The sequence below is a fragment of the Aethalodelphis obliquidens genome, unplaced genomic scaffold (genome assembly GCF_003676395.1).
Source record: "Aethalodelphis obliquidens isolate GAN/ISIS:26980383/991018 unplaced genomic scaffold, ASM367639v1 scaffold67, whole genome shotgun sequence".
NCBI lineage: Eukaryota > Metazoa > Chordata > Mammalia > Artiodactyla > Delphinidae > Aethalodelphis > Aethalodelphis obliquidens.
Genome location: NW_020838011.1, coordinates 9,749,101 through 9,761,086, shown reverse-complemented (window position 1 = coordinate 9,761,086; position 11,986 = coordinate 9,749,101). Strand labels below are relative to the sequence as shown.

Sequence of the window (11,986 nt, the reverse complement as noted above, 5' to 3'; positions counted from 1 at the left end):
GTATAAAGGCCATGAGGCAGATCTGAATTCAGGTGTTCAAGAGCAAACAGAAGGCCCATGTGGTGGTAACGTGAAGTGACATCTATATTTGGAAATGAGGTAGGAGTAGGCAAATAATTTTGGATTAATAGATATATTCAATGAATCAACAAAAATGATGGAGCATTTTGATAAAAAATACCTCAAGAAGTATAAAATATTATAGAAATTAGGGGACATACTAGATATATTTGTAAACAAGATTTTATATTGTTGAGTAGGACTTTTTCTGTTGCTTATAATTGAAAAGAAGAGCTAAGTAATACCCTTCGTATGAAAACCTCCGAAGAGATGCCAAAAATTGGGATCAGTCACTGCCCTCCACCAAGGGTAGGCACACTGTGAGGTAAAATAACCTGCTGTCCTAACAAAAACCAGCACTCAACTCCTCATATGTATAAGGAGAAAACTAGGGAGAAGAGTGGTAAGAGCCAGTAACTCCTGAAGATCACAGACCTCAGAGGAAAAGGTTTCTCCTCTTCCCAAGGGAAGAAGAGAGATTATTCTCTTCTCTTCCTGAAGCCAAATTATGGCTGCCCATTGGGAGAATCATGTGTAAAGAATGTTTGTGTGTGTCTCCAAGAAGCAAGAGAGGTACACCTGGAGCTGCTATGGTAGAGCCCTGTTGTGAAAGTCTTCTTGGGGAAGTTAAGCATTTGCCATCTGATGTTTAAGCACCACCTGTGAACCAAAGACAGCTGCTCACTTCTAGTCTTCAGATTTTTGAAGAGGAGGAGCTCACTGCATTAGCTCACATTAACAGGGAAGTAAGGGACTGGAGTTTGTTCCTGAGAGGGAATACATAGCCCCCTCTATCCCATGCTGGTGTTCTGTGGCTCTTGGAGGGTTCAGAAGATGATGTCAGTGGTTACCTTGACTATATTTGAAGCAGCACAGAGGAAAGGAAAGGGGCAGGATAGCTGCTCAGTGAGGCGAGGGAGTCAGGAGCAGAACCAGTGTCAAAGCCCAAAGTGGACATGGTTACTTTTCCCTGAGGGATTCCTCAGTGATTGGGAGGCTCGGATAAAGCTGAACACCATCCAAAGAAAACCAAGCACATCATCAGCAAAGAATTCTCAATAACAGAATCTATTAGCAGTAGACATAACTGGATTGAACCAGAGAAAGACCAGGGACACTTTCCCACACCGACACATAGCTGATTCTGTAAAATCTCTACTACCCTATCTCCTCTGTCTGACCCCAAGCTAGAAGAAATAAGCGCTGAGGAGGAGGAGCCAGACCTCCTTCCAACTTCTCTACTTCAAGCAGCCAGTATCATAGTTTATGCTTGCGTTAAGGGGAAAAGGAGGTGATTGTATTTATATCAGATTCACTATTGAAGTTTTACACTAGACAAAGGTTTAAAATTAGACTATAATTAATAGAAAATGATCGTATGTACCAAGATTTCTTTAAGGAATATGAAAAGGAGATTTGGCACATCACGGATAGAAGCTTTTATTGGAATAAATATTAACCTATGGTGCATTTATGCACCTATTGAGATACATTATAGAATCCAGCAAACTATGAGACATAATAATACAAACTACACAGGAGCTAATAAGGAGTCAAAGTGCACTAATCTAAAATAATAATCTCATGGGGTTTTATGTTATTTAAAAGTAAAGTTTCCTCCAGCTCCTCAGTTTTGATAAAGTATCGATATTGTCAATTGCCTCTTTGGTGTAACAAAGTAAATTAATTTTCCCTCAATCAGCAATGCATAATCCTAACTCTCCAGGCCTTTGTCAAGGATATGAACTCAGAATCTCCTTTTCTGTTCTTATAAAGGTCTTCTGAGAGAAGTGATATTTAAGAATGTTCATCTAAGGAACATAGTATCCCTAGTTAAGGTAATTCAAGTTCTACCTTTGGATCAAGCTAGACCAAAAAGTTTTTTCTGTTCTATAATGAGAATTATCTAAGTTTCTGTTGTTATCCTTACTGCCAGGAAGTTCAAAGCCAAATTGCCAGCTCTATCAAAGCAAGTATAAACAATATAGAGAGATAGTATATTTGCATTTGTAGTTTTTCTTGAATTTGATCCTTATTTTATCAATATATTTATACATCTTGGGGTGTCTATTTGTAAAGAGGTAGAGTGTAGATAAACACATTTAATTCATATCTCAGGAAGAGTCTGTTCAGAAGACTGAAAGGTGATCCCTCAACATGAAATTCATAAATCTTTTTTTTGTGTGGGCTATCAAATACAAGGAATACATTTATTTATTTGATAAAGAAAACATGAGAAAAGTGGGTTGGAATGGGCTCAGACTTATTCTCAACTCACCACTGGAGTCTTGGTGTCTGTGCCAACAGTTCAGGAATCAGCAGGCTACCTGGAGATGGTTTATAACAAGAAGTACAAAACCCAAGGCTCTTCTCCAACACCCCTCTGGTCAGTGGAGAAAGCCTGCAGTGAGGCAAGAGGGGAAGTTGTGCCATTCTTCTCACCTCTCTATCACCATTTCATCTTCTGCTTGCTAACCTTGATGTAACTTGAGAGCTGTCCTTGCTTCGGCTGTGCAGTCCAGAAGCAAGAACTTCATCTGGGAAACTTTTCGTGTTATGCACAGTGGTTCCCCCCAGGACAATCCTCACTCCGGGAGTGGTGCGGTTCAGGTTATAAACTGTTAGAGCCTCTTCATAGGTGGCTCCTCCAATTATAAACACAATGATATCCTGATGTCTGTCTCTGAGTGTGCTGGGGCCTAGATAAGGATACAGGTTTTCCTTAAGCTTTCCTTTGATGAGATGGTCCAGGTTCTCATGTAAGAAAGGCTGATGCTGAGCATATACATTTTCTACTCCCTTCAATCCTTTGAGGAAATGTTTGGTAATAGCCACAGCGTCTTTGGGGCTGAAGAGGTCACTTCCTCTGACCCGTTTACCACCATATTCAACAACTGTAGACACAAGCTTTCGATACTTCTCAGAAACACCTTTATTCCTAAGGTCCATCATAATCCTGGTAGGCTATTGCTGCTGTGTCGCTCATAATGTAGAGGATAAAGCATCACCAGGCTGCACGCATCAAACTCTGTCACTTTGGGGTTCTGCAGGAGCCTCTTTACATTCTGGAGAGCACTAGAATGGTCATTTTGACAGGCCGGTTCTTGCTCAACCTCCAAAACCTCCAGCAGATTCCACTCACTGACCAACTGAGACAGCTCTCCAACCACTGTCATGTGCTTTGATACAGTCCCAGACATCTTCTTGAATTGTGGGTAATTCTCAACAAAGGCCTTCATGTCTGCTATTGATTCTAGTTTTTGCTGTTCTTTTGGTTTCTTCTTCTGAAAGTCTTCCACGAGATTCTTTATGTTGCAACCAATCTCAGCAAAGTTCAGGTACATATTGTTAGTGTAGAATTCATCATTTTCAGCAGATAGGACCACCTCTCTCATGTGTTTACTGATCCCTGGCACTCTGGAAAGATCAATCCGATTGTTGTTTATGCCCAGTAGTTCATGGACCATGGCCTGATATGTCCACTGGTTTAGCAATGGGGTGATGGCATCATCGCAGCGATCTAAAATAAGTAGCAAGGGAGGAACCTCAGTCTGCCGGAATTCAAACAGTTCATATTCTTTAGTTATCATTTGCTTAACATTCTGCAAGTCTCTTTGCTGCCTCTGATGAAAGCTGGTAATGAATCATGGGACATTTCTTCAGAGATAAAAGGAGAGCTGTCAGTCCTTGAGTTGCTCTGGATAGTTGGACTGGATCCCAATTTCGACCCTGGCAGCAACCCAGAATATTGAGGGAAAACAAATGTGGATTCACAGCAATGTAATCACCATAAAATTCCTGAACCTCAGCCACAACTTCCTGTTCATCAGGTTCAGCTAATGACTTCACATTACTCTTGCTGATCACATTACTGAAATAAATAAAATATATACTGTATTTGGGTCTTCAGAGCTCCGGAATCAGATAATCCACACTCTCCTGCTAGTGTGGGATGGTTTCCTGCAGAGGCAGAGGGTGGCTGTGGCTCACCATGGGGGCAAGGACACTGGCAGCCTGATAAATCTTAAAAATGTTTTTTAAAGACTAATTAAAAAAAATGTTTTAAAATTAAAATGGGTCCAAAAATGTTATCCTCATTCACTCACTAGTTTAACGACATTAACTAGTCTATATTGTATATCCCAATACATTAAACAATAAAGATTGTTTTAGCATTGTTATTGTCTTTTAATTGTAAAAACCATATCTCTGGTTTTTGCTATATGTATCACTATGTATTGTAAAGCTTAGCAGATCCTCATGTCAATGGCCAGGAAAACTATCCCTAGCATAGGAGATAGTTATAGCAGGTGCGAAACATCTTATAGAGGACTTTGTTTTTCATTTCATAAAACTTTATTTGATTAAAAATTTGCCTTTTCTGTGTACACTGGAATGCTTTATTCCCTATGCATTTTACAGAGTTACAATCTCTCATTTTAAATATTACCCCAAAAGTAATTTCAGAAAAAAAAAGGTTTTTTGAAACTAAACTTGACTTTTAAATAATCATATGGACAAACAACTCTCAAACAAAATTGGATTAATAATATTTCTTGCCTGCTTAACTACATGACAGATTTCTTGTCCCAGTCCCCTTTCTCAAAAGAAACATCATGTGGAAACTAAGCTAGAGAAAAGATTCTTCCCTAAGGCAGTTAAGGGAAAGGGAAGGGCCAGAAATTTCTTTGGCAAACAATTATATGCATAGCCATTTGTGTGTAACTGTTTTGCTTCAAGTACAGTACACTCTTTGGAGGGAAGGCGAGATGTTGTTCAGAGTGGGAGTGGTACTCTCCAACCAGCTGAAGTGCAGGAAGTTATCTACAGCCTCTTCCTCATGCTTGTGGCTGCATCCTGGAATCAACTCTGCCAACCCTATGAGTGCAATACCAGGTTAAAAGCCAATGCTAGTTTGGCTGAGATGGTCCCTTCCACTGCAAAACAATGGATAAGATGGGACTGAGAAACAACCACTACATGATGACATTCAATAAAAAAGGTTTAGGGGAGATAAAAAAAGGATTTCAAAGACAGGGACAGATAGGCTGGTGAAAAACAAATCACATTTTTGCTAAGAAAATTAGATAAAGGAGAGTGACAGAATGGTGATAGCTTGTTCTTCAGAGGAGCTCTGCATGATCTCTTTTTGCTGAAATAGAGGCCAAAGGTTAATTAATTATATTAATGCTCTTTGTTTTCTCAGCTTAAACAAACTAAGGTGCATGGGTACCTTCAAAACAATACATGATAGGAGGAAATGGATCCACAAATGACAAAATAGCTATGTTTACTCGGATAACTAGCTCATTCACTAGTTTAACATTGGTCTGTTGTTATGTACAACCCAATAAACTGGCCAATGAAAGGATCGCTTTAGCATTACAGAGACATAATCTAGGTATAACTTTGAGGGTTTCCGTAAATTAATCAGATTACTATCCTTAAGCATCCATGCATTGATATTATCAGGCATAAAAGAACTTGGTTCAAGCCAGGGGACTTGAACCACCCATGACTAGCCACACTGGCACTATACCTCTTTAGCATACTCATCCTTGTGGCCATCAGATGCTTCATTGCTATGACATTGCTAAATATGTAAAGAACTATGGAATGGTTTGTTGGCTGGTAAAAATGCCTGTGGTCTAGTTGCTATTTTACTAGTTATGCAATGTGACATATCTACTGTAGGTTTCTAAGAGACTTGAATCCACAAATATATTCCTCCTGACTCTGCTTCCACATTGCACAGAAGGACACAGGTAAGACAGATTGTCGTATCTCAGAAACAAAGAGGTGGATAACTCTGAATACATTTTCTTCACACCATAGCTTAGGGCAAAGGATTGCAGAATAAAATTTATGATTTCAGAAAAACAGTATAAAGAAAATAAATATTTGAATGAAAGACAAATTTTTGCTCTAAGATACTATTTTTCCCTCTTAGAGATCAATTAATTTAAAACTGATTGGCTCTAAGAATGACTTTTTTTTAAATTTTGAATTTTGTTTTCTTTTTTTTTATACAGCAGGTTCTTATTCGTCATCAATTTTATACACATCAGTGTATGCTTGTCAATCCCAATTGCCCAATTCAGCACCACCATCCCCACCCCCCCATGGCTTTCCCCCCTTGGTGTCCATACATTTGTTCTCTACACCTGTGTCTCAACCTCTGCCCTGCAAACCGGTTCATTTGTACCATTTTTCTAGATTCCACATATATGCATTAATATATATTTGTTTTTCTCTTTCTGACTTACTTCACTCTGTATGACAGTCTCTAGATCCATTCATTTCTCAAAAAATGACTCAATTTCATTCCTTTTTATGGCTGAGTAATATTCCATTGTATATATGTACCACAACTTCTTTATCCATTCGTCTGTCAATGGGCATTTAGGTTGCTTCCATGACCTGGTTATTGTAAATAGTGCTGCAATGAACATTGGGGTGCATGTGTCTTTTAGAATTATGGTTTTCTCTGGATATATGCCCAGTAGTGGGATTGCTGGATTATATGGTAATTCTATTTTTAGTGTTTTAAGGAACCTCCATACTGTTCTCCATAGTGGCTGTATCAATTTACATTCCCAACAGTGCAAGAGGGTTCCCTTTTCTCCACACCCTCTCCAGCATTTGTTGTTTGCAGATTTTCTGATGATGCCCATTCCAACTGGTGTGAGGTGATACCTCATTGTAGGTTTGATTTGCATGTCTCTGATAATTAGTGATGTTGAACAGCTTTTCATGTGTTTCTTGGCCATCTGTATGTCTTCTTTGGAGAAATGTCTATTTAGGTCTTCTGCCCATTTTTGGATTGGGTTGTTTGTTTCTTTAATATTGAGCTCCATGAGCTGTTTATATATTTTGGAGATTAATCTTTTGTCTGTTGATTCATTTGCAAATATTTTCTCCCATTCTGAGGGTTGTCTTTCGTCTTGTTTATGGTTTCCTTTGCTGTGCAAAAGCTTTGAAGTTTCATTAGGTCCCATTTGTTTATTTTTGTTTTTATTTCCATTACTCTAGGAGGTGGATGAAAAAAGATCTTGCTGTGATTTATGTCAAAGAGTGTTCTTCCTATGTTTTCCTCTAAGAGTTTTATAGTGTCCGGTCTTACATTTAGGTCTCGAGTCCATTTTGAGCTTATTTTTGTGTATGGTGTTAGGGAGTGTTCTAATTTCTAAGAATGACTATTAAAGACATACCTTGAGTGCATGAAAGGCTCCATTCAGTGGATAATTTTGTATAATGTTTCATTCCTCCTTCTTTCCCTGTTATTCTTCAAATTTCTATTAAAAGGTAAGTAATATCATGAAATTTGATGATACACACTGTTAATACTCTTTGCGTAGGGTGAATGAAGGCCTTTTATATAGGAAGGAAATAGTTATGGTTGTATTTTGACCGACATCCACTCATCCTCTATTTACGTATCCTTAGTCTCTGGTTTTCTATAATTTCTAGCTTATATTCATAGGGTTTTTAAAAAATTCATGAAAGCCCTCTCATTTTTCTTTTCATTTACATGTTCAGGTATACATAAACTTAAGTAACTAGACCATATGAAGGATTTATTTGAGTTTGGAGTCTGGATTTTGGTAAAGAGAAAGAGTCATGGGGTTCTGTTAAAATGAGTCTGACAAGTCTTGGCCCAAAGTCACTCTGAGGAAGAATATGTCTTCCTTTGAAAGCAAGAGTATAATCAATATTTTCATAAAATATTAATATGAAGTAGAATATAGTATGTCAAGCCAGTATTAACATTTCATTAATGAGGATTTCATTTTTTAAAGGCTATATAACAAGAACAGATTAATCTCATAACCTGAAAGTTTTTACTTCATTATTGTTTCTTTATTTCTGGCTAAATTGTACTTTCAAGTGAGTAGACAGAAACATGATACTATATATTAAGTAACTTCAAGTAAATATCCATGTTATTCTTCAGTGTTAAGTGATCTCTTGGCTAATAAAAAGGGTAGATGTGATGCTCTCTCTAGTCCTAAGTACAGTGTGCCCCAATGTAGAGGTTTCTTGAGTTACTGTTAGAGAATGATTCCAATTCTTTGCAGCCTAATCCCACACTTCAGTATGGATCCCAACTTCTACATCTGTTCAGATGAGCCATTGGCTAAATGGCTGTGTAGTAGTATTCAACAATATTTGTCTTCTTTATGGTGATTTTTAGGACTGGTCATACATACCCCCTTCCTCCTTCATCCTCTCTCTCTTTTCCATGCATATTTTTGAGAGCCCATATGTCTTAGGAATAAAGTTACTGTCTGTTAAGAATTCACAGTCTGCTGGGGTTGAGATAAAAATAAAAAATTCTAGTACAATATGATAAGTGTTATGATACCATGAGAACACAGAGGAGAAACACCTTATCTAGTTTATGGGGATTAGGGGAGGCAATTTAAAGATTATACCTGACACAAATACACAGATATTTGCATATACATGTGTTGGCACACATTTTAAAAAACTAGGTTATTATCATCTCAGAAATAAGGTAGTAATGCCTCAGTGTTGGCTGATATGCCTGTCTCCACCATAGTAAAAGAAACACACTGTCTTAATTGGGGGTTAATATTTGCAAACTACTTGACTTTTCTAGTAGAACGGTGGCACATAATTTTGAGATATTAATGCTTTTCTAATCTCCGCTGTATTTTCAACAGCTGACTTATAGTAAATACCAAAGTAAAACTTCTATAATATGCATGGTAGAGTGGAAAGCATGTCAGATTAGTTTTAAAAAAAGTAGGTGTTAGTCCTATATAGAGGCATTAACTATGTGATTTTGACCAATTTAACTTAATTAAACCTCAGTTTCTTCATTGGAAACATGAAGAAGCTTAGCAAGATGATTTAAAAAAAGTTTTCTTCTAGATTTAAACATCTGACTTTTATTGAAAAAATCTGGTTTATATTAACATTTTGAAATCATTATAATCAGAAGACAATAGATTTTAAGTTCCCACTCCTAGGAAGTGCTTGTATTATTGATGTTCTCTCCCTCCCTATAAAATTTGACTTCATCTTACTAGTCACACAGTTCCCATCATACTAGCCAAGACTTGTCAGACTGGTTCTAGTTAGATCATCAGTGACTTCTTTCTTCACCTCAGTCTAGCCTACAAAGTTGCTGATAGAGCCTGGATACACACACTTGATGGCAGACCTCGGTCTCCACAGGACCATTCCTCGCTGGTCAGCAATGTATCGGTGAGTTTTCTTCTCTTTTCCTTTGTCTTAAGTTAACTTGCTTAAAGTGGCATGAACCACACCAAGGAATGTGTAGATCTCCAATTTATTATTTGCTTAATGGGGAAAAATACTTTTGATATTTAACATGAAATTATGTCAAGAAATAGGTTTCTCTTCTTTCTATACTAGTGTTCCCTGTCCTCTTGTGACCCATCCCAAATGTTTATGTACTTTCAGAAGAGCTCAACAAAAGATAAAGGCACATGGTGTTTAACAACTGTCTTTTAGTTTGTTTTGTTTTGAGAAAAATAGAATGTGTTTTTAGCTTCGGTTTTATTTGTCTCAAGTTTATTATATTATATTATATATTATATTATATTTAATACTCAAAATTATACATGAGAAAAAAATCTAAAACCATGAAGATCAAACTTACACTTCTTTCTGTAAGTAAATAGTATAAACTAAAATATATATATATGTTTTAAAAGAACAAGAAACAATTTAAGAAGGCAATGTGATTAAATTATTATAGTTGGATTTTTAAAATAAATCCAGTGATGTACCTGGTCAAAATCAACTTCTCTAATAGAGAAGTCATAATTATTCTGAGGTTGTTTTCTTTAAAAGTTAGAAACTAAACAGTAACAAGATTTCAGTGTACCAGTTTGGGCTCTGAAAATAATTTTATCTTCATGTTAAAAATTCATTTTCTCTGATTGAGATATTGGCATGCTCTTTTTTGTTAATTTCTGTTTTGAGAAGAAAACAGTTTGAAAAGTATAAAGCTTCTAATGGAATCTTAATAGTGAAAAACACTCAGGCTCTGTAGTTGATAGGAAGAAAGTTCTACATAGTCCTCATGAGAAATTTAATACTCTCTGTATTTGCTGATGAATCAACTAAGAGCGACAGACATCACAAATTAAATCAGACTTTTCAAGGCTTCCTGCCTTCTGCAAGTACTTCTCTATAATCCATGATGGTTTTGTGTTCTAGCCTTTTTACCTAGATTATCTTTAAGAATATTACTATAGAAAACAGTGCTTTTATTTAAATATATAATTTCTATCAAACTCAAGATTCTAAATTGATTTCAGGCTTTGTCTATGCTAAATCTGAGTGAGTCTGGAGTTTGTGTAGGGGAGTTATAATTTGGAGGTATTGGAACGAATTTTCCTGAGTATAGTCTCTAATTTGAAGCAAAGATGTTTTCAGTCTTGCTTCAGAGTAGATGGAAGATACCTCTCAAGGAAAAACAAACAAACAAAAAACTCCTTCCTGATCTAAAACTTGTATACAAAGTGGAGCATATCGATGTTTGAGTCAGCCTAGGAGATGTTCAGAGAATGGGCTAGAGTGAAAAGGGATTAAATTTACTAGCACATTTGCTGGAATAAGTGTACCAACAAGAATGCTTTGAAAAAAGAGGTATATTGAGATATATAGGCAATTTCTTTTTAAAGCCATTTGCTCATAACTGGGAAGGCATATCAGAAACAGGTGGAGAGTTTTATCAAATGGCATGTTCCTTCCTCTTTGACCAAAATTTTGATAGCCCCTTCCTCACTCCACCTGTTCTAAATGAAAACCACTATGTTAGAATTTAAAGGTTAGAAGAAAGTTAGACCAGGTAAACATTATTCTTCAGATGCTATCATTTTCTCCAAACTGATTTTATACTATCCTTTGAATATGAAGAAATCAACACATTAATTTTATAAAAACACATACAACAGAAGGTTAAAGAAGACTTTTTCAGGTATAAGTTTATAGGGAAGAGATTTGAGAAGAGAAGAATATATTTATTAAATATATTTATTATTGATAGGAATGTCTGCCAACTGTATTCACCAGCAACCACTGACAACCAGCAACCACTGACAGCAGACCAAATTTGTAGACATTAATATCTACACGTGTTTAGATAGATGAAGGTAAACTGAGTAATATTCAAATGAAACAAAATGGACAACTTTAATTTTTACTTCGTAGGGTAAGCATTATCTCTCAACATGTGACCCATGGACCCCCTCCATTAGATTCACTGGGTACTTATTAAAAACAGAAAAGTCCAGCTCCCATCCAAGAAATTCCCGTGAATCTCTGGGAATTTGAGATTGAGGCATGGGAATTGTATTAAAAGTTACACAAGGTAATTCTTATTTACTGTACAGTTTGAGAAGAACTGATACAGTACAAAGCCATAAAAAACAGGAACTTGTAAGATAGAAAGAAATTAAAGTGGAAATGAAATAGGTCAGTTTTTGAAGTGGTAGCTTTTTGTTTTATTTAAACTGGTATAATTATACCTCAATGGGAGGTGTTCTCTCGCAGTTTACCTTTTCCTCCAAGGGAGAAGAGTAGTCATTTATGCAACATAGTGATGATTAAGGAAAAGAGGCTAATTTCAGAATGTCTGGAAAACTGAAGGGAGGATACAGACATAATTTGGGTAGTTTGTGTCAGACAGGGAGGGTGGTCTTATTTGGATTAAGAATCTATTTGTTTACAGGGAAAAATCTCAATGTAAAATTAATCTATTGTAGCAACCTCTTCCTTTTTGCCCTGAAATTAGTCAGTAGATAATGATACTGAAGGGTCCCTCTACTGAGGTGCAGGTCCAGAGTTGCTTTATGATAGTGTTCCAAGCGTTTAATGCTGTGCCTCACTTCTTCAGCTAAGATCAGTCCTGGTCCATGTAACAACT

General features: G+C 36.6%; 2 protein-coding genes across 2 annotated transcripts in view; one reads left to right on the top strand and one right to left on the bottom strand.

Annotated features, from left to right (window-relative positions):
* Positions 1-2,311: 2,311 nt before the first annotated feature.
* LOC113611083 (vacuolar protein sorting-associated protein 45-like) lies at positions 2,312-7,477 on the bottom strand. The gene is given in 4 exon segments (XM_027089649.1): positions 2,312-3,014; positions 3,017-3,657; positions 3,659-3,999; positions 7,472-7,477. Coding segments are annotated over 4 exon segments (1,485 nt in total). The 3' UTR covers positions 2,312-2,517.
* Positions 7,478-9,190: 1,713 nt separating this feature from the next.
* TMPRSS11E (transmembrane serine protease 11E) overlaps positions 9,191-11,986 on the top strand; it is a 53,781-nt gene continuing 50,985 nt past the window's right edge. Inside the window, exon 1 of the mRNA XM_027089670.1 lies at positions 9,191-9,294. Within this exon, the coding sequence (XP_026945471.1) occupies positions 9,242-9,294 (53 nt within the window). The 5' untranslated portion in view covers positions 9,191-9,241. The remainder of the gene's footprint in view (positions 9,295-11,986) is intronic.